The 26,670-nt window shown below is 38.3% G+C and overlaps 2 protein-coding genes and 1 long non-coding RNA gene across 8 annotated transcripts in view; 1 reads left to right on the top strand and 2 right to left on the bottom strand.

Annotated features, from left to right (window-relative positions):
• LOC105855726 (protein NipSnap homolog 3A) overlaps positions 1–4,737 on the bottom strand; it is a 15,144-nt gene extending 10,407 nt beyond the window's left edge. The window contains exon 1 of the mRNA XM_012736825.3: positions 4,554–4,737. Coding sequence (XP_012592279.1) covers positions 4,554–4,613 — 60 coding nt within the window. The 5' untranslated portion in view covers positions 4,614–4,737. The remainder of the gene's footprint in view (positions 1–4,553) is intronic.
• Positions 4,083–15,065, top strand: LOC105855728 (uncharacterized). Of its 3 annotated transcripts, XR_001146757.3 has the most exons (7): positions 4,586–4,706; positions 6,270–10,702; positions 10,790–10,849; positions 11,283–11,507; positions 13,079–13,209; positions 14,382–14,484; positions 14,929–15,065. It is a non-coding gene; the product is annotated as an uncharacterized LOC105855728 (long non-coding RNA). The 3 variants fall into 3 exon arrangements; XR_012922120.1 differs by lacking the exon at positions 4,586–4,706 and adding an exon at positions 4,083–4,406 and having other exon boundaries at positions 6,270–10,849; XR_012922119.1 differs by having other exon boundaries at positions 6,270–10,849.
• LOC105855727 (protein NipSnap homolog 3A-like) lies at positions 14,900–26,670 on the bottom strand. 4 transcript variants are annotated; one of them, XM_076008892.1, is made up of 7 exons: positions 26,495–26,669; positions 22,146–22,748; positions 21,735–21,945; positions 19,581–19,739; positions 18,191–18,340; positions 15,307–15,393; positions 14,900–15,216 (listed from the first exon to the last, which is right to left on the bottom strand). In XM_076008892.1, exons 3-7 carry the CDS (start codon positions 21,859–21,861, stop codon positions 15,140–15,142), a joined length of 600 nt encoding a protein of 199 aa, XP_075865007.1. In that variant the 5' UTR covers positions 21,862–21,945; positions 22,146–22,748; positions 26,495–26,669; the 3' UTR covers positions 14,900–15,139. The 4 variants fall into 4 exon arrangements, with proteins under 4 accessions (XP_075865007.1, XP_012592282.1, XP_075865008.1 ...); XM_012736828.3 differs by lacking the exon at positions 22,146–22,748 and adding an exon at positions 25,481–25,595 and having other exon boundaries at positions 26,495–26,581; XM_076008893.1 differs by lacking the exons at positions 22,146–22,748; positions 26,495–26,669 and adding exons at positions 24,690–24,742; positions 25,481–25,549.

Here is a 26,670-nt window from a genome sequence, read left to right as displayed (position 1 = left end):
ATGCCCTGTCAGAAATTATCCTCTCAGTTTGTGTGTCTGTGTGCATGTATACATATAAGTATATACAAATATAAATGTATTAACACACATGTATACACACACACTCCCGTGGCATTCCAGTTGCAAATCCATCTTAAAGTAGGTTTGTTTAGTTGTCACTTCCTGAAGCTGACTAACCAGAATTATCTATTAGGACAGTTTTAATAGGTTTCTTTCACTGATATATTTTTGATTACAACATATAAATAAATGTCTGCATATTTTATTTATGTGTAAAATATCTTAATTATAATTGAGTTCATTCCATTTGTGTCCACTATGACTTATGTTCCTATTGTCCTACTACTAAGTTTAATTGGAAATCAGTTCTTCCCACCAAAAGTAACTGCAGCCACCTGTTCTTTTGACAGACATTATTTTTTGGGTCAATTTAACCAAACTCTAATAACAGAATGATATGAAAAATTAAAAAAAAACCCTGCTTAGTATCTATAGTTTAAAAATGTTACAAATAAAACAAATATATCATCAGAAAATGAGCCAATGAGGTATTTGTAACAATTGTTTTTTAAGCTGACTTTCAGGGATTTGTATTTGAAATTGTCAAACTAAAAAAAAGACATTAGAGAAAATTATCTTCAAATGCATTGAGTTTACTCGAGAATGAGGATTATAACACAAACAGACCAGAAAACCACCAGTGCATCTGGTGAGGGATGGGTAAATGGAAGCTTTAATTAACAAAAAGTGAGAGGTTCCTGTAAGCTGCTTAGAAACAATTCTTGGTTCCAGAGGCTCAAAGCCAGTGTGTAGGGGCTGGGCCAAGAAGAAAGGATGGATGGATAGATGGAAAGAACGTGAGCTAGGTGAATGAAGGGTCAGGCGAAAATGCCTGCCTGAAGTTGCTTGTTTGCTGTGTGCAAGGTCAGCTGAGAACAGCTGACCTGTATGGGTGTTGTTAAAGAAATTAACAAACCACCCTGACCTTTTGCACGTCTTTGGAAATAAACACAGGAAGAAAGTTAATTGAGGAGGCCATTTTCTCTTTCAGATGTTGGCCTCTCTACTTCTCTCTCTAAGCACTATGTGTTTAGAGTAAGTATTCATTCCTTTGCTACCAAGCTCAGGAGTGAAAAGTGGCCACGACAAGTGGCGACCCCAACATGAGCCACGAATCCGCGTGTCCAGTGAGTGTTTTCGTCATCTGGACTACAAGGGGAGTCATCCTGGTAAGGGATAGTACCGCCTGCTACTTTGGGAAGGGGACCAACGCCTGTAATTTAGAAGGGGATTTCTAATATGGGCCAGCACCTGACAAAAGATCAGCGAATTTATCTGCGCACTTTGCAACACTCTTAAAGACAGCCCAGTGTTCTCTTGAACCAAAAGCCTCTCATGTGCGGTAAGACAGCATTGCCCCCTGGTTCCCAGATGAAGGCACATTAGATTTAGAACTCTGGGAGCAAGTAGGGGAGATTTTTAAGAAGGATCTTAAGCAGGGGGTTCTGGTGCCCCTTGCAGTGTTAACTACACGGAGCCTGGTGTGAACAGCGCAAGCTCCCTTACATGTTCCTATGGGTTCTAATCCAGTAGAACCCGCTCCTCCTCCACTGTCTACTCTGCTGGAAGAGCTGGCGTCCCCTGCCATAAAATTCCTGAATCCTGAGCCATTCTCTCCACCATCGCCTTCTGCCGATCGTCAGAAGAGGCTATCTCCTTCTCCTCCCCCTCTCAAAGAGGGGTCTCTATTTCCTCCCCTGGTAAACCATCTGCTTTTCTTCATTGCCTAGGAGAGGGCCAATCTTTATGGGAATGAGATTTGCTAGAACAATGGAATCTTCTAACTACTCAGTTTTTTCATTAGGGGCCACTGCTCAGGTACATCCTGTACCTTTACAATGGACTACTAATTCACCTATCTGGATAGAGTAGTGGCCCATTAAGCAGGATAAATTAAAACACTTTAAATCTCTTGTCCAAGACCAACTTAAAGCGGGACACACAGAACCTTCCCTGAGCCCATGGAAAATTCCTGTATTTGTCATACCTAAAAGAACAATAAGTGGTGTTTACTACAGGACCTAAGAGCTCTTAATGCTATTGTGATACTGATGGGACCGCAACAACCTGGCCTTCCCCAGCTGTTGTTAATTCTAAGAGGTTGGCCTTTGATTGCAATTTAGTTAACATGGGGAAGAGGATATATTCAAACTTGTATAGGTTCCGAGTGATTCCCTTCAGGACGAGTTCGCCTACATCATGAGCCAGGTTCCACAAATGAAACGTCTTTCCCTCCAGCCGCTGCCAACGGGATCCCATCATGACAAACATGTAACACCATGAGGATGACTGTGTTTAAGCCCCTAACATGGTGGGACTCAGAGATCCCTCTGTCTACCAACGACCCCACATGGACTGGAAGAGTATGGTTGCTGCCGTGGTCCTGGCAGGGATATGGAACAGACTAGCTTAATATCAGAGTCAGTAGCTTATCATAACGCTAATCCTCCTCTGTGTGTTACCAACTTACACAATACAATATGGTGCATTCCCATGACCACCCAGAAATACCTATTAACTGGTCATGCTTGGTCTTGTCACTTTGTTTTTTACTTTCTAGGATGAATCCACCAATTGATTACCTCCCAATGCTATTACATAAAAGACACTGGCTGAAGCTTACATCTTTCTCCTACTCATACTCCTCTAATTTTAAATAAAAAAGGGGATATGTGGGGGCTGGGCCTAGAAGAAAGGCTGGCCAGATGGAAAGAACGTGAGCAGAGTGAATGAAGGGTCAGGTGAAAACACCTGCCCAAAGCAGCTTGTTTGCTGAGTGCGAAGATCAGCTGAAAACAGCTGACTTGTATGATGATAAATTAGCAAACAACCCTGACCTCTTGCACTGTGTCCTTGGAAATAAATACAGGAAGGAACTTAGCTGAGGAGGCAATTTTCTCCTTCAGAGTTTGGCCTCTTCCCTTCTCTAAATACTGTGTATTTTGAGTGATTATTTATTCCTTCACTATGGAGCTCAGGAGCGAAAAGCAGCCACTACACCAGACTTGTCAGTTCATTAGTGGAGATGTCATTATTGAGCAAGCCTTCTTTCAAGAGCATCTTATCCAAACTACTGCAGTCCTAAAGAATGTCTAGTGATAAACTTCAAGAAAGCAGGAGACGCATGCAGGATGTGAAAGGGTTTCTTGGGTTTTTAGAAAGTCCTTAGAAACTTCTTAGACATGTAAGCCTGAGCCTCCTTCCCAGCCCCATTTTTGTCTGAGTGTGACAAAGTGATTTCATCCTGGTATGTACAACATTCAGAGCACAAATAGGTGGCCAAATGCACACATTTTTAATTATCTTTCAAGAAATATAAGGAAGTTCAGGAAAAGGTTAACTGCAGAGAGGAGTGGCTGGGTGGGGGCGCTGAGATTTTTGTTGCACAACAAATTAACTGCTGGGACAGAAATCATGAGTGCTTCAGGCTCCCTTGTCTCCAAGTTGGGGCTCATTCTCACCAGCAACGACTTCCAATTCAACTTGTAAGAGAACAATTGGTAGACGTTTTTAAAAATCTCAAAGTTCATAATAACAATGTACGGAAATAATCCTTGCTCCTTCCCTGAGACTCAGAAGTATAAAGACTACATTGTTAATCTAGAGTGAACAGACACTAATGGCTTTTCTTTAGTGTTCACCAGAATGTCTGCCTCTGGAATAGGTTAACCCCTTCCTATGTTGTCTCTTGAGAAAGGAGTAAAGGCCTAAACACTGCAAGGAAAAGAAATCTTTGGGGTTGATTCACAGAATAGGCCAACGTGCGACAGGTAAGGCTGAATCAAACTCCGTTTTGTACATTTCTCATCAAAGGTTAAGAGCTTATGTTGGCTCCAGGGGTACGGACCCTGCCTGGTTTGGGGACAGACCGCCAGGAGCCTTTGGTGAGCGGGTGGGGTCCAGACCCACCGGGACCCTGGGCCGCCGCCTCAAGTTTCTCCAGAAAATGCTGGCAAGTTTTGTATTTCGTTTCAAAGGGGGAGGCTGGTTCTACTGCAAGTGGCTGGTTGGCCTCTCCCCACTAGAACCTAAAATCTGGAAGGGGCGGTGGCCTGTAAAGCCACAAGTCAACAGGAGCCCTGACGTCGCCAGGCGGCAACTTAGCGCCCCGTGAGCGGCAGCCGCGACGGCGCCGGGCTACAAAACCGCTTCCGGGGTGTCCTTGGGGCCGTCTGGCTTCCAGGCCAGAAAATCCCTCTGTCCGCGGCTGCCTGCGAGTGGGTCAGGAGGCGACCTCGGCAGGACACCCTTGCGTAGGCAGCGCTTTTCTCCTCACGCGCGTCCCAGCATGCCCGGAACAGGCCTCAGGGATTCGCACTGGAACCCGAAGCCGCGCAGAGCCCCAGGTCTGGGCGTACGACGCCGGGGCGCATGCGCAGGGCGAGCGCGCGGGGGTGGGGGGAGAACACGCATGCGCAGGACTTTCGAGTCGCCTGCAGGCGCCCCGCCCCTCCCCAGGGGCTAGGGGTCGAGTGTGACCCGGCGGCTCGTACCTGGGGCGCGAGCGTCCGCGCGGCCAGCGTCCTAGTCAGGCCGCTCCTGAGGGCGAGCATGGCGCGGCTTCGAGCTCTAAGAAAGGCAGCCAGCCGCGTCCCTCCTGAAACTCTCCTTTTAAGGCTTCCCAACTGGAAGCGAGTGGCGACTGGGTAACTGGTTGACTCAGGCTGGGGCGGGGTCGGCGGGGTGGACTCCGCCCCTGACCGGGAGGCGCGTCGCGTGGGGTCAGCCAGCCTGGTGTCTGCCTTTGCCGCTGAACCTGGGTCCCTCTGTGTTTCCTCGAACGTTCTTGCCCCAGTGTCAGAGGTGACATTAGAATGAGCTGAATGCTGAAGTGGGGCCAGCTACCCCATTCTGGGCTCACCACCTCATACGCTCCAATGCCCAGTTGTGCAGAATTAGTAAAAGTGTAGGGATTGTGCTTGTGGTTCTCCATTAGGAAGGAAGGATGGAGCCTGGAGGCGTGCTTGTGTAATGCTTTGCATTTAAAATCGTGGAGGGTTTTGCCAGGGTTAGGCTTTACAATGTGATGGACATTTATCTGTAGACCAATGAGCCTTCTCTTTTCTGCATTGAGTGTATTTTCTGTCCCCATTACCATCCCAGCGTGACCTCCGAAGGTTCCTAATCAAGATTTAGATGAAATTGTCTACGAGCTCAGAGGAATGACAGCACCGAGCCTGATATGCAAAAGTCAAAATTAAACATACAAAATTTGAAACTAGATAGTTGTGTAAACTTTAAAAGCAAAAAAGCAGACTTCTGATCTAGTCCTCCCAATCCCGGAGTATTGGTCCCCAGAGTAACTACCTTCAGCATTTCAAGCTGTTTCTTCTAATGCCTGTTTCAGTATTTTTTATTTTTTTTTTGAGACAGAGTCTCGCTTTGTTGCCTAGGCTAGAATGAGTGCCTTGGCATCAGCCTAGCTCACAGCAACCTCAAACTCCTGGGCTCAAGCAATCCTTCTGCCTCAGCCTCCCAAGTGGCTGGGACTACAGGCATGCGCCACCATGCCCGGCTAATTTTTTCTATATATATTAGTTGGCCAATTAATTTCTTTCTATTTATAGTAGAGACGGGGTCTCGCTCTTGCTCAGGCTGGTTTCGAACTCCTGACCTCGAGCAATCTGCCTGCCTCGGCCTCCCAGAGTGCTAGGATTACAGGCGTGAGCCACCGCGCCCGGCTCAGTATTTTTAAATAGCATTTTTTATTTCTAGACTTTTCAGTTATGGAACGCACCTATGGACTTCCCTCTATAGAAGATGAGGATTTATGTCTCTTTTATACCATGCCTCAGAATTCTTCCAGAATCTAATAATGTTTGTATTAAAAATAATTGATTGCATCATTAACTTACATTAGTCTACATCATATTAATGTTTATTTTTGCTAATAATTACATTGCACACATTAATTAATATTGGTTACATAATTAGGACTAGGGGATTATTACAGGGCTATCACCTGTGGTTGTATTGGTTGTGACTTGTGGAAGGGCTTTTGAATCATCTATTCAGAGGAAGGAAGGCTTTTTAAAATTAATAATTCCAGAGAGATGACTTAATTTTTCCAGTTGAGGGATATCTATTTGTAACCAGGTAAGACTGGGTCAGGACTGGATCTATATTTTCTTAGACTATTTGATTCCCCTGGAATTAATAATTTATTCACTCATTGAACTAATATTTACTAAATTCTTTCTATGCTACAGGCACTTTTCCAGAGACGGGTGTACAGGATACAGGATTGAACAAAAGACAGAGTTCCTGTCCTCTGGAACATACGGGCTGAGGGAACACACAAAGAAAAAATGTATCAGGAATTAATAAATACTATGAAGTAAAATATAGTAGAATATATACTATGTATTCTATATTGTGCAAACTGCTAGCTTTTTCTCATTATTCTTGCCTACCTCAACCTCCTCCATTTTTAAAAATTAGTAATAAAATTCTTGTAGCTTGGTGTGGCCTTGAATTAAGTCTTGGCAAGTGGGAAGTGTCAGTGCCTTAATGACCTATAATTGATCTCAAATGGGTAGAGGAGGGATTGTTCCCTTTTTTCCTTCCTCATTTCTGCTTGCTGAAATATGGATGTAATGGCTTGAGTACATATACCACATTTTCTTTATGCATTCATTTGTTGTCGGACACCTAGGTGGATTCCATACCTTGGTTCTTGTGAATAATCTTTCAATAAATATGGGGATGTTGATGTCTCTAAATATAGTGATTTCCTTTCCTTTGGATAAATACCTAGTAATGGGAGTGCTGGATCATTTGGTAGTTCTATCTGTAGTTTTCTGAGGAACCTCCATACTGTTCTGTTCTCCATAGTGGCTTTAATAGTTTACATTCCCACTAGCAGTGTATAAGAGCTCCCTTTTCTGCATCCTTGCCAGTATTTGTTATATTTTTTTTTTGATATTTTTGATAATAGCCATTCTAACTAGAATGAGATGATACCTCATTGTGGTCTTGATTTGCATTTCTCTGATGATCAGTGTTGCTGAATATTTTTCATATATTAATGTTTGTTGGTTATCTGTATGTCTTCTTTTGAGAATTGTATGTTCAGATCATTGGCTTTTTTTTTTTTTTTAAGACAGAGTCTCACTCTGTTGCCCGGGCTAGAGTGCCATGGTGTCAGCCTACCTCACAGCAACCTCAAACTCCTGGGCTCAAGTGATCCTTCTGTCTCAGCCTCTGGAGTAGCTGGGACTATAGGCATGTATCACCATGCCCAGCTAATTTCTTTCTATTTTTTAGTAGAGACGGGTCTCGTTCTTGCTCATACTGGTCTCCAACTCCTGAGCTCAAATGATCCACCTTTCTCAGCCTCCCAGAGTGCGAGGGTTACAGGTGTGAGCCACCATGCCCAGCCCATTTTCCCATTTTTTAATCTTTTTTTTTTTTTTTTTTTTTTTTGCTGTTAAGATGTTTGAATTTCTTGTATATTCTGGATATTAATCCCTGTAGGATGAATAGTTTGTAAATATCTTCTCCCTTTCTGTAGGTTGTCTTCCCTCTGTTGATTGTTTCCTTTGTTGTGCAGAAGATTTTAGTTTATATAATTCCATTTGTTTATTTTTGCTTTTATTGCCTGTGCTTTTTGAGGCCTTATTCATAAAAACTTTCCCCAGACCAATGTCCTGAGGTGTTTCCCTTATGTTTTCTTATAGTTGTTTTATAGTGTCAGGTATTACAATTAGGTCTTAGATCCATTTTGAATTGATTTTTGTATAAGGTTACAGGGTCTATTTTCATTTTTCTGCATGTGGATATCCAGTTTTCCCAGCATCATTTATTGAAGAGACTGACCCTCTCTGTATGTTCTTGTGCCTTTGTCAAAAATCAGTTGGCTGTAGATACAGCAATTAATTTCTGGGTTTTCTGTTATGTTCCATTGGTTTGTTTCTGTTTTTATGCCAGTACTATGTTGCTTTGGTTACTATAGCTTTATAGTGTATTTTGAAGTCTAGCATGATGCCTTCAGCTTTGTTATTTTTGCTCAGGATTACTAAAAGCAAATTCTTGGCAGAGAAATAGACATACTTCTTTACAAGGTATTAAATAACAATCTAATGGTAGGTGTAAGAGTATAATAATTTTGAAGTAGTTATCAAGGTAAAAGAAATTTTGATGTATTTTTAACAACTAAAAATGAAATTTGACAATATCTATGATTTTTATTTGCTAAAAAATCACAGGTCCTGCTTAATAATATTGTGGTTTGTTACCTACCTTCATAAACAAAGGAAATGCTTAATTTCAGTTAGAAGTTGGTGCTAATAATGATATAAATTTTACTCATCCAAGTTACCAGACCTTCTGAATTCTAACCATAGAGTCCCTCAAGATCAAACCAGTACTTTAGAGTATATACCCAGGAATGGAATTGTTGGGTCATAAATTATATATATATATATGTATATATGTGTATATATATGAGTATTATATTAGTATATATATGAGTATATAAATGAGTGTATATATATATATGCATACATATATATACTCACTTTCATTAAATAGTGCCAAACTGTTCTACAGAAATTTATACTCTTAATAGCAGTGTATGAGGTTTTCTTTACTAATTTTTCATTATTGTTTGTCTGATCTGATGAGTGAAGAAGGGAATCATCTACTTGATGGTGTTCCTGCTCGGTTTTGTCCAAAGGTCAGTTCAAGCAATAGTGCAGAAGGAAGAGGAGAAGTGGATCCTATGCTGGCCTATGAGAAGAAGGGCAGCTGCTGTACATGCAAACTCTAGATGTTTGTATTCTGGTATTACATCCCTGGCTAAGCACTTTCTTTTTCTAGTGCTACATTCTGTGGCCACTAGATGGTGGCATAGACTAGCTTTTCCTTCATGGGGCATCTGCATATGTCTTTTTATTATTTGAGTTCTTGTAATTTAAGCAATAGGTATTTAGAGTGGTGTTAACTTCACTTACAGTTTTGGGTTTGTTTTGTGATAATGGACTATGTATTGGAGAAAAAAGTTCAGTAAAGGCGAGTTACTACTATAATGTTTGTGGGTTGCTCTATTATGGTTATATTAAGTAACTGGTAATAAAAATCAAAATCAGCTTTCAGTTTTTCTTAAAAAGAGAACTTCTTATATTACTGAGTATGTGTTAAGCACCTGGTGTGCATTGAACATTGAATTAAATGCTTTAGGGAAAGAAACAACCACTGCATCCCTCTTCTTAAACTTGCCTTGAATTTCTGTGTATGTTTATGTTGCTATCCTTGTTAGAATCAATAGTAGCAAAGATTTATGAATAGCTCAATATTTAAATATGGCACAACTTTATTTACTGTTATTTTTATTAATAAAAGAAACTATTATTACTAAAACACAAACATGAAAGTTTATTATATATCCATTACATCCTTTTTAGATATAATAAATGAATTGGCTTACTTTAGGTTTTGAATTAAAAAGTGAATTTTAGTGCCAATGACATTTAAAAACATGTCATTAATAAATGCAGTTACTTCCTGAAATGAGCTTTGAAAGTCTATGTCTTTGAATAATCCCTGTGCTTCCCATTTGGGAGAGAAATGTTATGGGGAAAGTATTTCTGGACTTTTTGCTATTTATTTTAGATTTTCTTTATTAAATATGGCTGGTTTCTCTCCTTGGTATAAACTGAGACACCTTATAGCTTTATGCATTTATGTACTTTGTGACCTTTTTTTCATGAGGTTCTCTTTCAAATGAACACCCATTATCCAATGCTCTCATGTGTATTTCTCTTCACCTCCATAAGTTGTCCCTGTTAGCTGAGGAATTAACTTCTTAACCTGTTTTAGCTTTACTTGGCCCTCATTGATTGCTTTTACAGAATCTTTATAATTTGTTATCTTTCATTTATTCTCAATAGTATATTCAGGGCTTGGAGCATTAATGCAAGGGACATGTAGCCTGTGTCTAAAAAAAGAGGGGCCTGTTATCTCCTTTGCCCCTTATTAGGTCCTTTAGGGTACTGCCTAGGATTTTCCCAAATATACTTTATTAATTCAAATGTCACTCTTTTATGAAGGTTGATAGACATAGTTTATGGGTACACAGAACTATACAGATTAAAATTCCCTCTGAAAAACATTGTAAGTTAACTTTTCAATATAGCTTATTAGTGTTACTTAGAAATAGGCTTCATTTTAAAAGTTATTTTCCTCATACTTTTGTAAAAAATCATATATTAAAAAATACAGTACCTGGTTTTCCTTCTCCTCTGAAATCATTTGTAGATCCTCCCACTTAAAATAAAAACTGAAATGAAAGTTAGTGAAAATCATAACTTTAGAGGCTGCTTCAGTACAATTCCTATTTCATAATAGTTTTTCATTGAAAAACAGTTGCTTCTGAGTCACTACGTTTCTTGGAATGGGGCCTGTTGGTCAATCCAAGTTATTAGTGTCTTTGTTTTAGGATTACTTTACAAATGAGAGCTTTACTCAGACCCTTATTTATTTCTTTCCTCTTTCTACTTAGCTGTCCCTATCATTTTTAACAGTTTAAATAAACATCTGTTATTCTCAAATCATATATCCCATTCCTATATCTTTCTCTAAGACAATGTGATACCTGTTTCACAGACAAGAAATTATCACATTCCAATATGTCTTTTATCAGGTATGTGCTATATGTATATTATACTTTTTATTTTATCCTTTTTTTACTCTCATTTCACTTTGTGAAGCTGATATTTCCATTTTACAGATTAAAACAAAAACAGGAAACAACATTCAAAGAGGCTACGTACTTGCCAGAAGTAACAAAGTAGGTAGAAGTGGTTCATTCATTTTACTTACTCTGTAAAAAAAGAGTATGTCATAAATTGTTTGTTCCTTCTCCATTGATATTTAAGTGTTTCTATATGTTTATTTTATAAATAATGCTTCAGTGAGTAACTTTGTACATATCTGCTTGCACACACCTGTAAGTGGAATTACTGAGTCAACTTCACTAGATCTACCAGCAGTGAATGGAATTTCCTTTCTCCATACTCTTGTCAATTTTTATACTGTAAAACTTTATTATTTCCTTATAGGTGAGAAATATCTTGATTTAAATTACATTTCTCTGACTTTTTGTAAAGGGAACATTTTTTTTATAATTTTATAAGCCATATCATTTTCATTTTTTAAGCTCCTGGTTTACTGTCTTTGCCCAATTTTTGATTGTATTCATTTTTTTTCTTATTAATTGGAAGGTGTGATGAAGATGCTGGAGGGAGGAACATGTTGATGTCAAAAATACCTAAGATGACAGGTGACCCTCAGTGTTGGCTTCTCACAGAATCCATAGAGACAGACGTGCCCAGCAGGATAAACAGCTCCTATCATGTGAAAGGCTGAACTCACACACAGGTGTGCAGCCCTTTTGTGGAAGAGGTTGCTGAGTGCCAGAAGGAGTTAGGAAGGATTTTTTTGCTCAGGTGAGATGTGCTGTTCCAGGCCAGGGACTCTACCCTCATGGGTGACCTTCAGGCTTTCTGACCAGTGAAGATAACATTGTGGTCATGATACGGATGCTGGAGCCAGATTATATGTATTCAATTCCAGTTCTGCTTCTTGCCATTCATGTATTTGCTGGCAGGTTGCTTCTGTGTGCCTCAATCTCCTTACTTCAAAATGAGAATAGCAATACTACCTATGTCATAGGGTTATCATGACAATAAGAATGAGTAAGTGCTTAGCATGGGGACTAACATTAATACTTGCTTTATTTTTAACTTTCATAACATGAGAGGGGTTATGACAGATGTACGTAACATATGAACTTATTGGAAAACCGATTTTTCTCTAAACTGATGTTTATTTGTAAACTGATAGAAAAGGTAGCCAGGGAGATCAGAATATAATTGGCTGACAAAGAAAACTCATTACACTATTGCCTGCAAGTTAGTGTTTGCATGCTAACTTGCTTGGTTAGGAGGGATAAAAATATTTCACTCTATAAAATTAAGAAGTATAGAAAAAGGGTCTTAGACTGTGTGGCATATGCAAAATGCCTGAGTTTGGAGTGTATAGACCTGGATTTAAATTCTAGTTCTGATACTTATTAACTATGTGACATTGGGCAAGTCATTTAGTGTCTCTGATCATCAGTCACCTTTGTTGATGGCTAAAAATGATATTACCACTTAGAGTACGAATGGTAAAAAAGAGATAATTTTCATTATAGTATTATCTCATAGAATTATTCATTCAATGATAATTTTCTGCATTGAATCTGCAGAATACTTAGAACCAGGGATATCATTTGAATCTTTAAATTCTTAAAATATAATTTCTCAGTAATAAATGGAAGGAAGGAATTTGGGGTTTACTTATAAAGTATGCACAAGTCATTATTTCAGAGTAGGTATGGGGAGAAAGAAAGTTTGAGGAAGTTCAGGAAAGATAATTATACTTTTTGAGGTGGTCATGGGAAAAAACAGCTGCAGTTGCCTCTGATTGGAGCCATTGCTGTGGAGTTGGTTTTATCAGAGTATGGGATCTGAGTGGGTTATCTATTCTCAGTCAACATATTACAAATGAGAAAACAGGCCAGAGGGGGAAGTGACTTCACAAGGGTAGTAGAGTCAGAACCAGGAATGGGATTTTCTAGCTCATAGTCCAGGCCTTATTCTCTCAGCCTTCCTCTGAGCCAAGCTGGGGGGGTCATTGTCTCAGTCTTCAGGAGGAAGAAGCAGGAACCAACGTTCTGTGTCACCCTGACAAGTGATCACTGTTTACTCTGTGAAATGCCCAGCTTAGTGCCTCTGCCAGGTGGCCATAGCCTCTGCCATCATGCTGTCATGGAAGAGGTTTAGTTCTCAGGCTCCATTAATTCCCAGCTGCCAAGAATGCATTGGTAGAGCTCGGCTATGGGCCCTGTATTTCTCATTCCTGTGCTGGGTGGTCTGGGAGGTTGGCGGAATTCACTGGGATGTGCCCCTTGGCTTTCTTTCTAACACTTGCTATATTTCTACTATCTCTTTCTCCTATCACTGCCTGGTTATAGACTGTCCTGCCATTTGTTTGTCTGCATTGCCCTGGTATTCAGTCTGATTGTGCCACCCTTTGGCAAGTACCCAAGCTTGGAACTTCAGCTGTGGATTTTACTCTGTAACAACCAGCAGTATATATTTTCAGGTATGTGCTTGTCTTCCATGCCCTAGGAGAGAGGAGGGTTGAAGCATACCAAGGGTGTTTACTATGCTGAGAGCCAATGATTCCTGAGAACTCAAGAATTGTACAGTGGAATAGATTTTATCAGCTGTGGCTAAGGTCCTTATGCAAACTAATACTGCATGCAGAGAACATCGGTGAACTAATCCTGAACTAGGCCAGTCCTCTGTTGTGCATTTCAGCTCCTTTCCTCTTTATACTGTTGTTGTGAGGGACAGCCATATGTGTTTTAGGTAAAATGATCTGCCCTTGCTAAATTATATGATTAAGTTATAAAATATTTGGATTTTTAGAGCTATGTTTTTATTTTTATTTATCATTTTATTTTATTTTAATTTTTTGAGACAGTCTAACTCTGTTGCCCTGGTTAGAATGAGTGCTGTGGTATTAGCCTAGCTCACAGCAAGCTCAAACTCCTGGGCTTAAGCCATCCTCCAATCTCAGTCTCCTGAGTAGCTGGGACTACAAGCATGCACCACCATGCCCGGCTAATTTTTTCTATATATTTTTAGTTGTCCAGCTAATTTCTATTTTTTTAGTAGAGATGGGGTCTTGCTCTTGCTCAGGCTAGTCTTGACCTCCCGAGGTCAAAGGATCCACCTGCCTCAGCATCCCAGAGTGCTAGGATTATAGGCGTGAGCCACCGCGCCTGGCCTAGTTTTATAATTCAGTCACAGGGCTCCCATACATTGTCAAAGCATAGAACCTTCATGTTCTTATTTTCTACAGAGTATAATTCTTATAATTATATCTGTTGAGTTGTGGATATTAGCTAGTCTTTATTTTTTAGATTAAAGTAACTCCTACTCTGTAACAATCCAGTTCTTTAAACATAGGGACACAGGGATTTCGGGATCTTGTTAGGCAAGAGTTTTCTTTAGTCCTGTAGGATTTATGGAGTTATATATAGGGGAAGCATGTCAGTGATATAAAAGTTAAAGGAAGCTTGATGCCAAATATATGGCCAGAGTCTGAGTGCCTTGTGGGTAGTTTCTGTGTTCCACTCATTTTGGTTTTGAGAGCCCGGCACATACAGGAAGTGTTTTAATAAAGTGTTTTATTTAGAAAAAATTTTCAACCTCCCAATTCCTGGTTTGAATATATTACTGAGCTTGCTGATTCTCATATACCCCCAGTGATGATGCTTCTAAGGACATTGGCACCAGGAACTTTCCAACACCCTCACCAAAGACACCTTCCTGGCTTCAGGACCCAATATATGGAGGGAAAACCAATCTGGTGAGTGCTACTTTAGCCATGAGACCCTCTATGGCTGGCTGACATTTCAGCACATAAGCAAACGAGTCTTCAGAGGTTTTAATACCAGTACATACCATTATTTTCCAAATAAGTGACTAATAACTAATGTGAAAACCACAGTTAATATAGATGACACAAATGATAATGTACTTTTCCATAGCAAAGAAATATTTAATATTTTCATGAATCTCATTTGGTATTACAAAATAAATTTTACTGTACAAAATCTTAATAAAACAGATATATTGAAAGGTTGATAATACATATTAATAATTTAAAAATATTATCACAAGCATGAAAATTTAACATTATTTGAATACAAGAAAATGCTATGAAGCAAAGGGTTGTCAAAAGAGAAGAAATATTCTGAAATAAATGAGTCAAGATCTTGAAGTAGTGACAAATATTTTTAATGTATGACAGATATGAAAATGCCATGGGGAAAGTGAACAGAACTATTTCCTGAAGTGGAGGTGACAAAGGACACATACAGCTTTCAAAAATGCAAGGGACATAGTATATCAACATACCACTTCCTTCAAATAAAAATGAGACCTTCTTGGGAGAATTTAAGCACCATTAGTAGAACACATCTGATAGCAGTTAATGAAATGTTTCGTATTTCAGTAGAAAACTATTTCAATGGTGAAAATGATGTAGGAATCAGAAGCATATTCTGCTGAGATTCTAGGAAGTTAACACTTTCCCGAACTGGAAAAAAGGTTCATAAGAAGGCATACAGAGTTATTAACTGAATCAAATTTGTTCTGAAAATAATCTATGCCTAGTGAAATAGCTTACCAGCTGCCACAACTCTGGGATCCTCATGGGACAGATGTCTCCCAGCTGCTCGACTGTCCGCACTCTCGCTCCACCAAAGAACGTGAACTGCAGAAATAAACCACAAATAGACTCCAAAAAATACGGCATTAATGAATAAGAAATAATAGGAAAATGAATCAAAAAGATTTAAAATACTAGAATGTTTTTGTACATAACTGTTTATAAATTTTTAATAATTACAATGTAATAGGTGTTAAATATATAGGAAAATGCAGATAAACAAAAAGAAAATAGGAATCATTCCTATACCACCCAGAAATAACTATTCTTATATTTTGTGTATCTCTTGCCATATTTGTATATATATGTATGTATTCTGATGTATGTTTATGTTTATGCTTATTAATATATGATATATAATATACATGTATATCTATTTCTGTATTACATGTGTATTACATAAAAAAGTTCAAACCACATTGTTTCAAACATTTCCTTAATGTAAACAATGTTGACGTAAATTTCATTTGAGCACACCTACATGTGTATCTATAATAACAATGTCAATGACAACTACTACTAACATTTATTGGGTGATTACTATGTATCAGACCTGGTTTTAAGCATTTTTCATGTATTAACTCATTTATTCCTCATAATAATCTAGGTGGTAGGTTATGACTATCATCATTTAGTGGATGAAGAAACTAAGGCAGAGTGAGGTTCACTTAACCTATGATCAAAAAGTAAGTAGTGGAACTGGGATTCAAATCTAGGCAATCTATATCAGATTATTTCCTTATATCAACTCCTAATTATTTAAATTGAGAGAACCAAACAGCATATCATATATATACATAAGTGTGTATATGTGTATACACAGATATATAGTGCATGTATTATACATTGTCCTAGAGAAATGATGTAGTGATTTATAGCTGGCATATTCCCAATTCTCCTAGCATACTGAGAATGAATTTAAGATTCAAAAGTGTGTGTATACACATTTTAAGTAGTTTTTTCTTATAAAAGTTATGTATGTTCAGTACAGAAAAATGTAGAGACTTAAAAAACCATTAATCTCTTCATACAAATATGACTATATATTTTATATCCTTTTAAATTCTGTTCCTGTATAACTAAACATACCTACACACATATATACCTATGCATATTTTCTAGAAATAATACTGGCAAAGACAATTAAAATAATTAAGGCTTTTTATTTATATTGCTAAATTTTGGGGGGAAAGATTAGGCTAATATGAACCTTACACAGTATATGAGTACTTATTTTTTCCTGACATCTATTAATAATCCTATATCCATATGAGTTCTTTATTAGGTTACAAAATGGCATTTCGTTTTTAATCTGCATCTTCTGTGTTTAGCCATCTGTATCTACTTTTAATGTGTTTTTTTTTTTTTTTTTGGTGTTTTTTTTTGGGGGGGGGTCTCACTTTGTTGCCCAGGCTAGAGTGAGTGCTATGGCATCAGCCTAGCTCATAGCAATCTCAAACTCCTAGGCTCAAGCAATCCTCCTGCCTCAGCCTCCTAAGTAGCTGGGACTACAGGCATGTGCCACCATGCCCGGCTAATTTTTTCTATATATATTAGTTGGCCAATTAATTTATTTCTATTTATAGTAGAGACAGGGTCTCGCTCTTGCTCAAGTTGGTTTTGAACTCCTGAACTCAAACGATCTGCCCACCTCGGCCTCCCAGAGTGCTAGGATTAAGGCGTGAGCCATCGCACCCAGCCTGTATCTACTTTTAAATCTTTCTTTTTGCTTTTGTATTTCATTTATGGTGATTTAGGGCATGCAGAAAGTTTGAGCCGTTGTATAATAAAATCATCAGTTGATTCCTCCCCCTTCATAGTTTCTTCATTTGCTTTTTGGCTTAGAAATCTAGTTCCAATTCATATTACTAAATAGATTAAGCTTTTGTTTTAGCAATTCTATGAATTAAATTGTTTTCACTGAAATCTACAATCCATCTTGATTTTATTTTATTTAGCATAGGGTATGAGATAGGCATCTAGTAATTTTCATAATGTTTTTCCTCCATGCATTTTCCCATTTAAACATACATTTGTATATCCTATTTTCTTATATATTACTAGAAGCTGAATTTCTGCATAAAGATCAGGGGCTTAACCTTGGGTATATTAGGTTTGAGATGTCTGTTGGATATGAAGTGGAGACGATAAGAGGGCAACTGGATATTATGAGTCTTCCAAGTATTTATTAGCTAGTCTTAGTCACTTATTCTTTCAGATAAACTTCACAGTGTTTTTCAGAATTTTTCACAAAAACACCTTAATTCTGATCATAATATCTTACAACTTTAAAAGTTAAATACCCTTCACAAAATAAATAAAATTAAATACTCCAAATATATTTTATTAAATTTATATATGTAAATTTACCATAGTATATATACATATATATACTATATATCTTTCTAAGTAATAGAACATGGGTAAATTTTTATGAGGGGGTCTTTAATATTTATAAAAAATATATATTATTTGTTTTAGTCAAATAATCTCCCTACCCCAAGTAATGCTATTTAAAAAAATCAATGAAAGTACACTTAGTGGGAAAAAAAAGATGATGAAAGGAATAGATTGTTTCTTGAGGTTCCTTTAGTTTTTAAAATTTAATCATTTTGATATATTAGGGAAAACAGTAATTTAGCATTTAAAAAAGGCTGCATAAGGTGTTAAAATTCTAAATAAGATATATAACGGGTTTTCTCAACCCTCAAAATTATAAATAAAACTAAATATTTGGCAATTAATAAAACATATTCTAAATGAGAAAGACAAACTCACCCAAGGAACTTATTAAGTCACCAATATACATCACAATTTCATAAAAGAAATGGAAAAACTATACCTCTATTAAGTTCTCCATATTCTGTGTGGAAAACACCAACTAGTTTTATGTAGCCTAGATTAACATGAGTGTGAACAGCCCTTTTAAATGCTTCACCCCACAGAGCTGGCCCACCAGGTTTCATATGAAAAGTAGCCAGTTCATAGACTCCTAGAATAGGAAGAAAAAGAATTATTTTACAGAAGGCATTCAAGCCATTTCTAATCATATTTGTCAATAGAAGGCTTATCTATATATACAGATTTGGAGGATCATACATGTATACATGTTGTGCAGACATATTTATTTGCATTCTTTTTCTTTGCTTTTGGGCAAAGAAAGTCCTTACCCATGTTTAAGGTTCCAATCTCCTACATTTTCATTCTTTTTTTCAATTTTTTCTTTATATAATTTACTCCTATAAATTTCCATTTCTAACAGGAACAACAAAGCAAACAATGGACCTCGAGTAATATTTCTGAATTTTAGTGGAAAAAAAAAATAAATGTAAAGAGATGGTTTTATTTTTCCTAAATATCCAGGTCAATGCTTGAAAAGTATTTTACCCTCTGGACAGAACTATAGGGCCAGTGGAGAGAAAAAAAAACACACACAAAAAAACTAGGGGACAAGTAGATTTGAGAAGTAAAGGAAAACCATGCAAAAGTTACCCGGAAATCATGAACAACACAGAGGAAGAGAACCAAGATTTGACACTGTCCAAGAAGCAAACTATAATTTATTTAGACAGTGCTAAGGGGAGATCTAAATGGATAAGGATCCAAATAAGAATTTTCAAATTTCTTATAATCTAAAACACACTATAAAGTTGGGAATAATGGGAGAAATAAAATTTAAATTAGCTTATGTTTTTCTAATCTGACTTTTGTTTAAAACTGGTTTCAGATAATAGCTTAAGTCAGCAAGAAGTGAAAATAGCAAGAAGATAAATCTTATTTTTAAACTGAGAAATAACTGTTTCCCTCAATTTTATAATCAAAGATGTACTTAATGATTTAAGATTATTTATAATTTGTGGAAAATGCTTTTATATTTAAAAGTTTAAAATTATGATAAAATTTCATACATTATCCCTTACTTAACCCACACATGTTCCCTATTCCCAATGTACAACTTCTCAACCTCTCCTGTGTCAACGTTTTTGGTAACACAGCTAAGCTTTATGAATATGTAAGACCTCAATTTGGAAAAATAATTATCTAATGCTCATTTCTTTAAGGATTAGCTAAGAGCTCCAATTTATTTTTATTTCAATAATCATTCTATATTCCTATATAAAACAAAGAATAAACCTTATTTTTTTCTAGTGGAACTTTATTAGTTTTTATTGCTTAAGCTCTTTAGTATTTTATTCATTAAAACTCAAAGTGACTAAAAAGGAAGGACTTACCTTGTTTTGAAGGCTTTTCTAATTTGCTCCATGGTACCAGATAAGTAATCTCACTCTCTTGTTTATCAATGAGAGCCAAATTTGGAATAAGGAATTGTTCTTGCCATTTCTTATCTTTGGCCAAGGCTTGCCGAACTTTAGTTCGATGAGCAAAATTATCTATGGGAGAAGTAAGAAAAATAAAAATTTTAAACTTAAAATCACCCATACTATTTGGATTTCATTCAAATCAGTAAATGTTCACTAGTGCCATATGGGAACACTGTTATGCCTTTGGAGACACCAACATAAATAGAAGTAACGTCTGCCCTCAAGGTGCTGATGATCTAAAAGGGAAATAGAAATGCAGACAAATAATCATAATATACTAGGCTTTCTAGGCTCTACTATTTAGGCAGTTGTGTGAGAAAGTACGTTATTGAATCGTTCTGTGCCTCAGTTTCTGTGGAATGGAGATAATACATCTACCTCCAGGGTTGTTATGAGGATTAAATGAATTAATACATGGAAAGAGCTTAGAATAGTGTTTGGCATCTAGTTAGTACTTAGTATATATGGACTATTCTTATTAATGTAATTGAGGCATTTAATTTATAGTGCTAGTGTAGAGAAAGACTATTTTTCTTTGGAGGTGGTGGTACTGGTGGTACAGGTCAAGGCACACCTTGAATCAAATTTAATACAAGTGAAATTAAAATGTACTTTTAAAGCGTCTTCTTTAAACAAATAGCTTTCCAAGAAATAGTACTGATTCTCTTACTTACTGTCACTCATTCATTTTCTTTACAACTTATTTCTCTTCTAATTTACCCAAACAGGTATATATTAATACATTTACCAATGTATGGGCCCAGTGCTTTTTTTACTGTTAGGACCTCACAAGACTAATGGTAAAAGAATTTTATATGGTTTCTGTTGGGGACAAGGAATGACACTTATTGTACAATTTAAGTGAGGTATATCAGGACTTTATTAGTTTTATAATAGGCTATGATTCAACTTGTACCACATTTAAAACATGAATTGTGTTTTAATGGGGCTTGTTCTATTACAATAGGGCAAAACTCTAAAGCAAACATTAAATGAAATTATTAAGAGTTCTTTGGATATCATCAAGTCCTTATGTGGACACAGGAGTTACAAACATTCTGGAGATTCTTGTAACTTGTCCTCCTTCCTCTTCTAAACCTAGGAATAGGTCAGCTTCAAAATGGGAAGAACGCGCTCTGATTCATTTTCCTTTGCCTACCTAGAGCAATATGATAATGAATTCCTTGAAACTGTGGGGTATAAAAATGACACAAAAGTGGTGTCTAAACATAACAATTATTAAATCTGAGTTAGGTGAGGCTTAAAAGTTAACCATTATCCCCTATGAACCTCCATTTTCCTAAAGCTCCTAAATGTTTAATTTTTCCTATTAACATACTGATATCCCAGGCTGGGCATGGTGGCTCACACCTGTAATCCCAGCATTCTGGGAGGCCGAGGTGGGAGGACTGCTTGAGGCCAGGAGTTGGAGACCAGCCTGAGCAAGAGTTAGACCCATCTCGAGTAAAAATAGACAAATTAGCTGGGTGTGGGGGCATGTGCCTGTAGTCCCAGCTACTTGGGAGGATGAGGCAGCAAGATCACTTGAGTCCAGGAGTTTGAGGTTGCAGTGAACTATGATGATGCCACTGCACTGAGTGACAGCCTGGGTGACAGAGCAAGACTCTGTCTCAAGAAAACAAAACAAAAATCCCTGATATCCAGCAGTAGCTTTAATAATAATAAAAGATATTTCTCTTTTCCATTTGCGATCTTAACCAACCTGGACTTTACAATCACTGCTTTTACATTTTTCATAAGCTATATAACCATTCTAAAATTTTTCTGAGAATGAAAGTCTAGTTCACAATTTTATGATTTTATATGTGAGACTCCACACTCTCCAATTTATAAAAATGTCAAGAATTTAAGCAAGAAGTTATTAGAGGTGTACCACTGGGAAAAGTAATCATTGAATTTACTTTTTAGGTATTGCTTTCTAAAAGTTTTACTCATTAATGACTTGTATGTATCCACAGAAATATAGATCCAAGAACTAAGTCTCACGTAATATCTAACAGAATGAAAAATCTTTACTGAACACTTAAGCTGGATGACTCATACCATACTTCCAAATCTGAAACACTTTATTCATTCTGCCTCCAAATTCTACACTCCAATATCCAACCAATTCAGAGTGAGCTGTCCGAAGATGAACATTTTTCTTAAAATTTTCCAGGAACTCATTCATCTTTGAGGGTTTAAAATAATAGGTACGAAATTCATAGAATATTCCATCATTTTGTCTGGGGCCTGTAGCAAAAGATGAGCACACCTGAAGAAAGATAAGGCAAATTTAAATATTTTGAGGAAGGTAGGATTTATTATGTTACAACCAAATCTGAGTTGCATACAAGGTACACTCAGTAGACTCATCCGTGTTTGTTCTTCTCTCACCAACTCTCCATCTACATTTGTTTACATAGAGATGTCAATAAAGATAACGACTCTTCAATATGCTGAATATATACTTACAGTTTCCTAGCAAGGGCTGTAGTCACTTTTTCTTGAAAAATTGTTCATAAGAAGCCACTGGAGTCTTCATTATATTCCTTTACCCAAGAACTACAATTAAGATTCTTATAAATTTATTAGGTTATTAAGTATGAAATGTCCGATTTCCTTAAGTATTAAGTTTGACAGTTGATATCTCTGACATTTCACTTTGACACTTCTTGTTTTTATTGTGAAAGTACATCCTTAGTCTTTCAAAGGCATGGTTTGGCTTATGATTATCTTTCAAAGTTTTTTTTTAGAGCAGTTTTTGTAAAATCACGGATAAGTCAAAAATTCCTGTTATTTTCAAATATGAGTTCTGTCATGGAGTGAATGCAGCGCAGACAGCTCAGAATATCAATTGAATGTTTGGGGAAGGTTGTGGCTAATGAGCACACAGTACATCATGGTTTGAGAAGTTCCATTCTGGGATTTTAATCTTGAAAATGAGCCACATGGGTGACCTGACACCAACGTGGATAATGGTGAGCTGAAAGCTGTAGTGGAAGCGAATCCATTTCTCAACCTATGTGTGAATTAGCAGCGAGGTTTGATGTTACTATTCCAACAATATTGGACCATCTGAAACAAATCAAAGTAAAGTAAAGAAGCTGGATAGATGGGTTATGCATAAATTAAATGAGCGTCAGAAGAGAAATTGTCTCCAAGCTTGCCTTTCTTTCCTGTCACAACATAAAGGTGAACTATTTCTACACCCTGTTATGTGTGATGAAAGATAGATTCTTTTTGACAATTGCAAGCGATCAGCACAATGGTTGGATAAAGATGAAGTTCTGAAACACAGTCCAAAACCAAACATTCATCAAAAAAATCTAATGGTGTCTGTTGGTGGAGTGCTGGTATTATCCACTACAGCTTCATGAAACCTGGTCAATCGATTACAGTGGATATCTACTGCAACCAACTGTACAAAATGATGGGGATGTGATTAAGCAGCTGAGATTGGTTAATAGAAGTAGGCCAATTCTCTCGCAGGACAATGCTCCACCACATGTCACACAAACAACACTGCTCATACTACAGAGGCTGGACTTGGAAACTGTCATCCATCATATTCACTAGACCTCACAATGACTACCATTTCTTCTCGGCTTTGGAACACTTCTTGCAAGGAAAAAGATTGAATTCTCAACAAACTGTGGAAAATGCCTTTTGCTGGGTCATCGTCACTTGCTCTCCAGGCTTCTTTGCTACTGGCATAAACAGTTACTGTTTAGATGGCAAAACTGTGTTGATAATTTAGGCTCATACTTTGATTAACTGTACTGCTTCTTGTTTGAGATATAATACACTTTTGATTCGAAATTGGACATTTCATATTTAATGACCTAATATAAACAGTTTTCCCTTATTTTGCCAATATTCCATCTTCAGTCAACAGTGTATGTGTTAGAGTTATACATATAAAAAGAACTTCGCAAAATGTTCTCATCTTTTGGCAGGCACAATAAAACCATGTTTACTAGCAGAGCACTCTATTAGGTTCTTAAAAAAATGAAAATTGCTATTCAAGTCAAAGCATTTCCTAAATTCAATGAAGTAAACTGCTGGTCAAAAATAAGAATGGAATGTAACTAATATAATAAGAAGCTATGACCTATCCAGTTGCATTGTAATATGGTGATAGATTATATGAAAGCTGAAAAAGGAAAAAATTCAGAATCAGAATTTTATGAATCATAATTAGTTTCTAATTAAGCACTATAAAGAAGGGCATTTGATGCTTCCAGTTACACCAAGTTTATGGAAATATTCCTTAAGAATCATTAGTTCCTTTTGAAATAGCCATACATTCACTATAAATTTCTAATTCATCTTCTGATTGAACTTAACTGGCATTCTCATGTACAAATCCATCTTAAGTAAGTTTAGTTAGCATGTGTCCATTTTCTAAAGCTGACACCAGAATAATTTATTAAAGCAGTTTTGGCAGCTAGAAATAGAAATACCATTCAACCCAGCAACAGCATTGTTAGGCATCTACCCAAAAGAGCATAAGACATTCTATTATAAAGACATCTGCACCTGAGTGTTTATGGCAGCACAATTCACTATTGTAAGGACATGGAAACAACCCAAGTGCCTGTCAGTTCATGAGTGGATAATTAAAATTTGGTATATGTTCACAATGGAATATTACTCAATTCTAAGAAATGACAGGGAGCTAGCACCACTTATACTATCCAGGATTAAGCTTAAGCCCATTATCCAAAGTGAGGCCACACAAGATCAGGAAAATGGGCACCACATGTACTTGCCATCAAATTGGTACTGACTAAAACTACAATGCTCAAATGGTGGTAGTGTTCACCAGGGACTGGGGGGAGGTAGACCCACATCTTAGGGATGTGGTGAGCATTGTGGAGGGGAAGGGCATACCTCTAACCCTTCCTAGGGAGAGGCAAAGATATAAAATGTAACCAAAATGTCAAAAAAAACCTCCAACTTTTATCGGGTGTCAGGCAGGTGGGAGGGGGGACGAGGGAGTGGGGGTGTACTTACATAATGAGTGCGATGCGCACCACCTGGAGGATGGACATGCTTGAACTTCTGACCTGAGGGGGTGGGTGGGGGTGGGTGTGGGGGATGGCAAGGGCAATATATGTAACTTTAACAATATCTGTACCCCCATAATATGATGAAATTTTTTTAAAAAGCAGCTTTGGTCCCTACAAAGCTATGGACGAATTAGGGCTTACACTGACTACCTGGTAATGTCTAAAGAGAGCAGTGGGCTTTTCTCTGATATATTTTTGTTTACAAAATACAACAGTATATGTATTTTACTTAACTGTGCATAATAAGGCTTAATGATAATCATCTATCTTGAGTTAATTCCATTCACATCTGAGTTACATTCTTATTGCCTAAATAACTATGTTTACCACCAAAATCAAATGCAGCTGCCCCTGTTGTTAGCGGACATTCTTTCTGTGCTTTTAAACCAAACTCTAATAACAGAATGCAATTAGAATAAACTGCCTAGTATCCATAGTTTAAGAAATATCATAAATCAGAAAATGGGCCTAAGGGGCATTTGTAACAATTACATTTCAGGTTGATACGATTAATTTGTATTTGGAGGACAAATTATTTGGCCAAAGGCACACATTTTTATTATATATTATAATATATAATAATAATATACAGTATTATTAGGAATAATATACAGTAAGGAACCAGCAGTAAGGGACAAGTGGCTGGCTGGGTGGGGGGCGGTAAAGATTTTTGTCCCAGAAAGACTGCAACTGGGCTGGGACAGAAATCATGAGTGCTTCACATGGCGCCCTTACCTCCAACTTAGGTCTCATTCTTACCAGCAACGACTTCCAATTCACTTAGAACAACTGGTAGACATTTAAAAGTTCAGAATAACGCTGTAAGGAGATAATGCTTGACCCTGCCCCACTGGAGAGAGAATCAGAAGGATAAAGACTGCATTGTTAATCCAGGGTGAATGGACATTACTGTCTTCTTTAGTGTTCACCAGAAAGTCTGCCTCTGGAATGGGTTAACCCCCTTCCCATCCTTTCCCTTGAGAAAGGAGTAAAGGCCAAAACACCGCAAAGAAAAGAAATCAATAGGCCAATGTGCGACAGGTAAGGCTGAATCGTAAGCTGTTTTGTACATTTATCATCGAAGGTTAAGAGAGTTTATCATGTTGGCTCCAGGGCTCGGGACCCTGCCTGGCTTGGGGACCAACCGGACGGACAAGGCTCGGTGACTGGGCAGGGTGACTGGGCAGGGTCCGGGACCCTGGGCCGCCGCCTCAAGTTTCTCCAGAAAAAGCTGGCAAGTTGTGTATTTCGTTTCAAAGCGAGAAGGCCGGTTCTGCTACAAGCGGCAGGTTGGCCTTTCCCCTGTTGAACCTGAAATCTGGAGGAGGCGGTGGCCTGTAACGCCACAAATCAACAGGAGCCGGGACTGCGCCAGGCGGCAACGTGGCCAGCGCTCGGTGAGCGGCAGCCGCGACGGCGCAGGGCTGCAAAACCGCTTCAGGGGTGGCCTCGGGGCCGCCCGGCATCCAGGCCAGAAAAGCCCTCTGTCCGCGGCTGCCCGCGAGCGGTCAGGAGGCGACCTCGGCAGGGCACCCTTGCCTTGACAGTGCCCTTCTCACGCGCGTCCCGGGGTCCCCGCCTCAGGACTCTGAGGCTCCCTCGAGAACCGGGCGGCCCCGCGGATGCTTCAGGTCTGGGCTCGCGGCGCTTCCTGCGGACACCCGCCCTGCCCCTGCCCCTGCCCCTGCCCCTGCCCCTGCCCCTGCCCCTGCCCCGGGTAGTGGGCGGGTGCGCCCCCGTGGCCCGTACCTGGGGCGCGAGCATCCGCGCCGCCAGCGCCCGAGCCAGGCCGCTCCGGAGGGCGAGCATGGCGCGGCTTGCAACGCTGAGGAAGACGCCAGCCGCTTCCTTTCTGAGACTCTCCTCTCAGGGCTTCCCGTTCGGAAGCGAGCGGCGACTGTGGAGCGGGCCGGGGCGGGGTCGGC

Source organism: Microcebus murinus, chromosome 12 (assembly GCF_040939455.1).
Source record: "Microcebus murinus isolate Inina chromosome 12, M.murinus_Inina_mat1.0, whole genome shotgun sequence".
Taxonomy (NCBI): Eukaryota; Metazoa; Chordata; class Mammalia; order Primates; family Cheirogaleidae; genus Microcebus; species Microcebus murinus.
Note: the sequence above shows the minus strand (reverse complement) of the source record. Positions and strands in the feature narration are given on the sequence as shown.

Excerpts from the sequence above, each read along its gene's own strand:
- LOC105855727 (XM_012736826.3), bottom strand. The coding sequence starts at position 26,554 with ATGCTCGCCCTCCGGAGCGGCCTGGCTCGGGCGCTGGCGGCGCGGATG. Across the intron at positions 19,740-21,734 it reads GTTTCAGATTTGGAAGTATG|ATAATTTTGCTCATCGAACT; the intron begins GTATGAGTCATC and ends CTTCTCCCATAG. Across the intron at positions 15,217-15,306 it reads TCCCAGAGTTGTGGCAGCTG|TTCGGGAAAGTGTTAACTTC; the intron begins GTAAGCTATTTC and ends CCTTTTTTCCAG.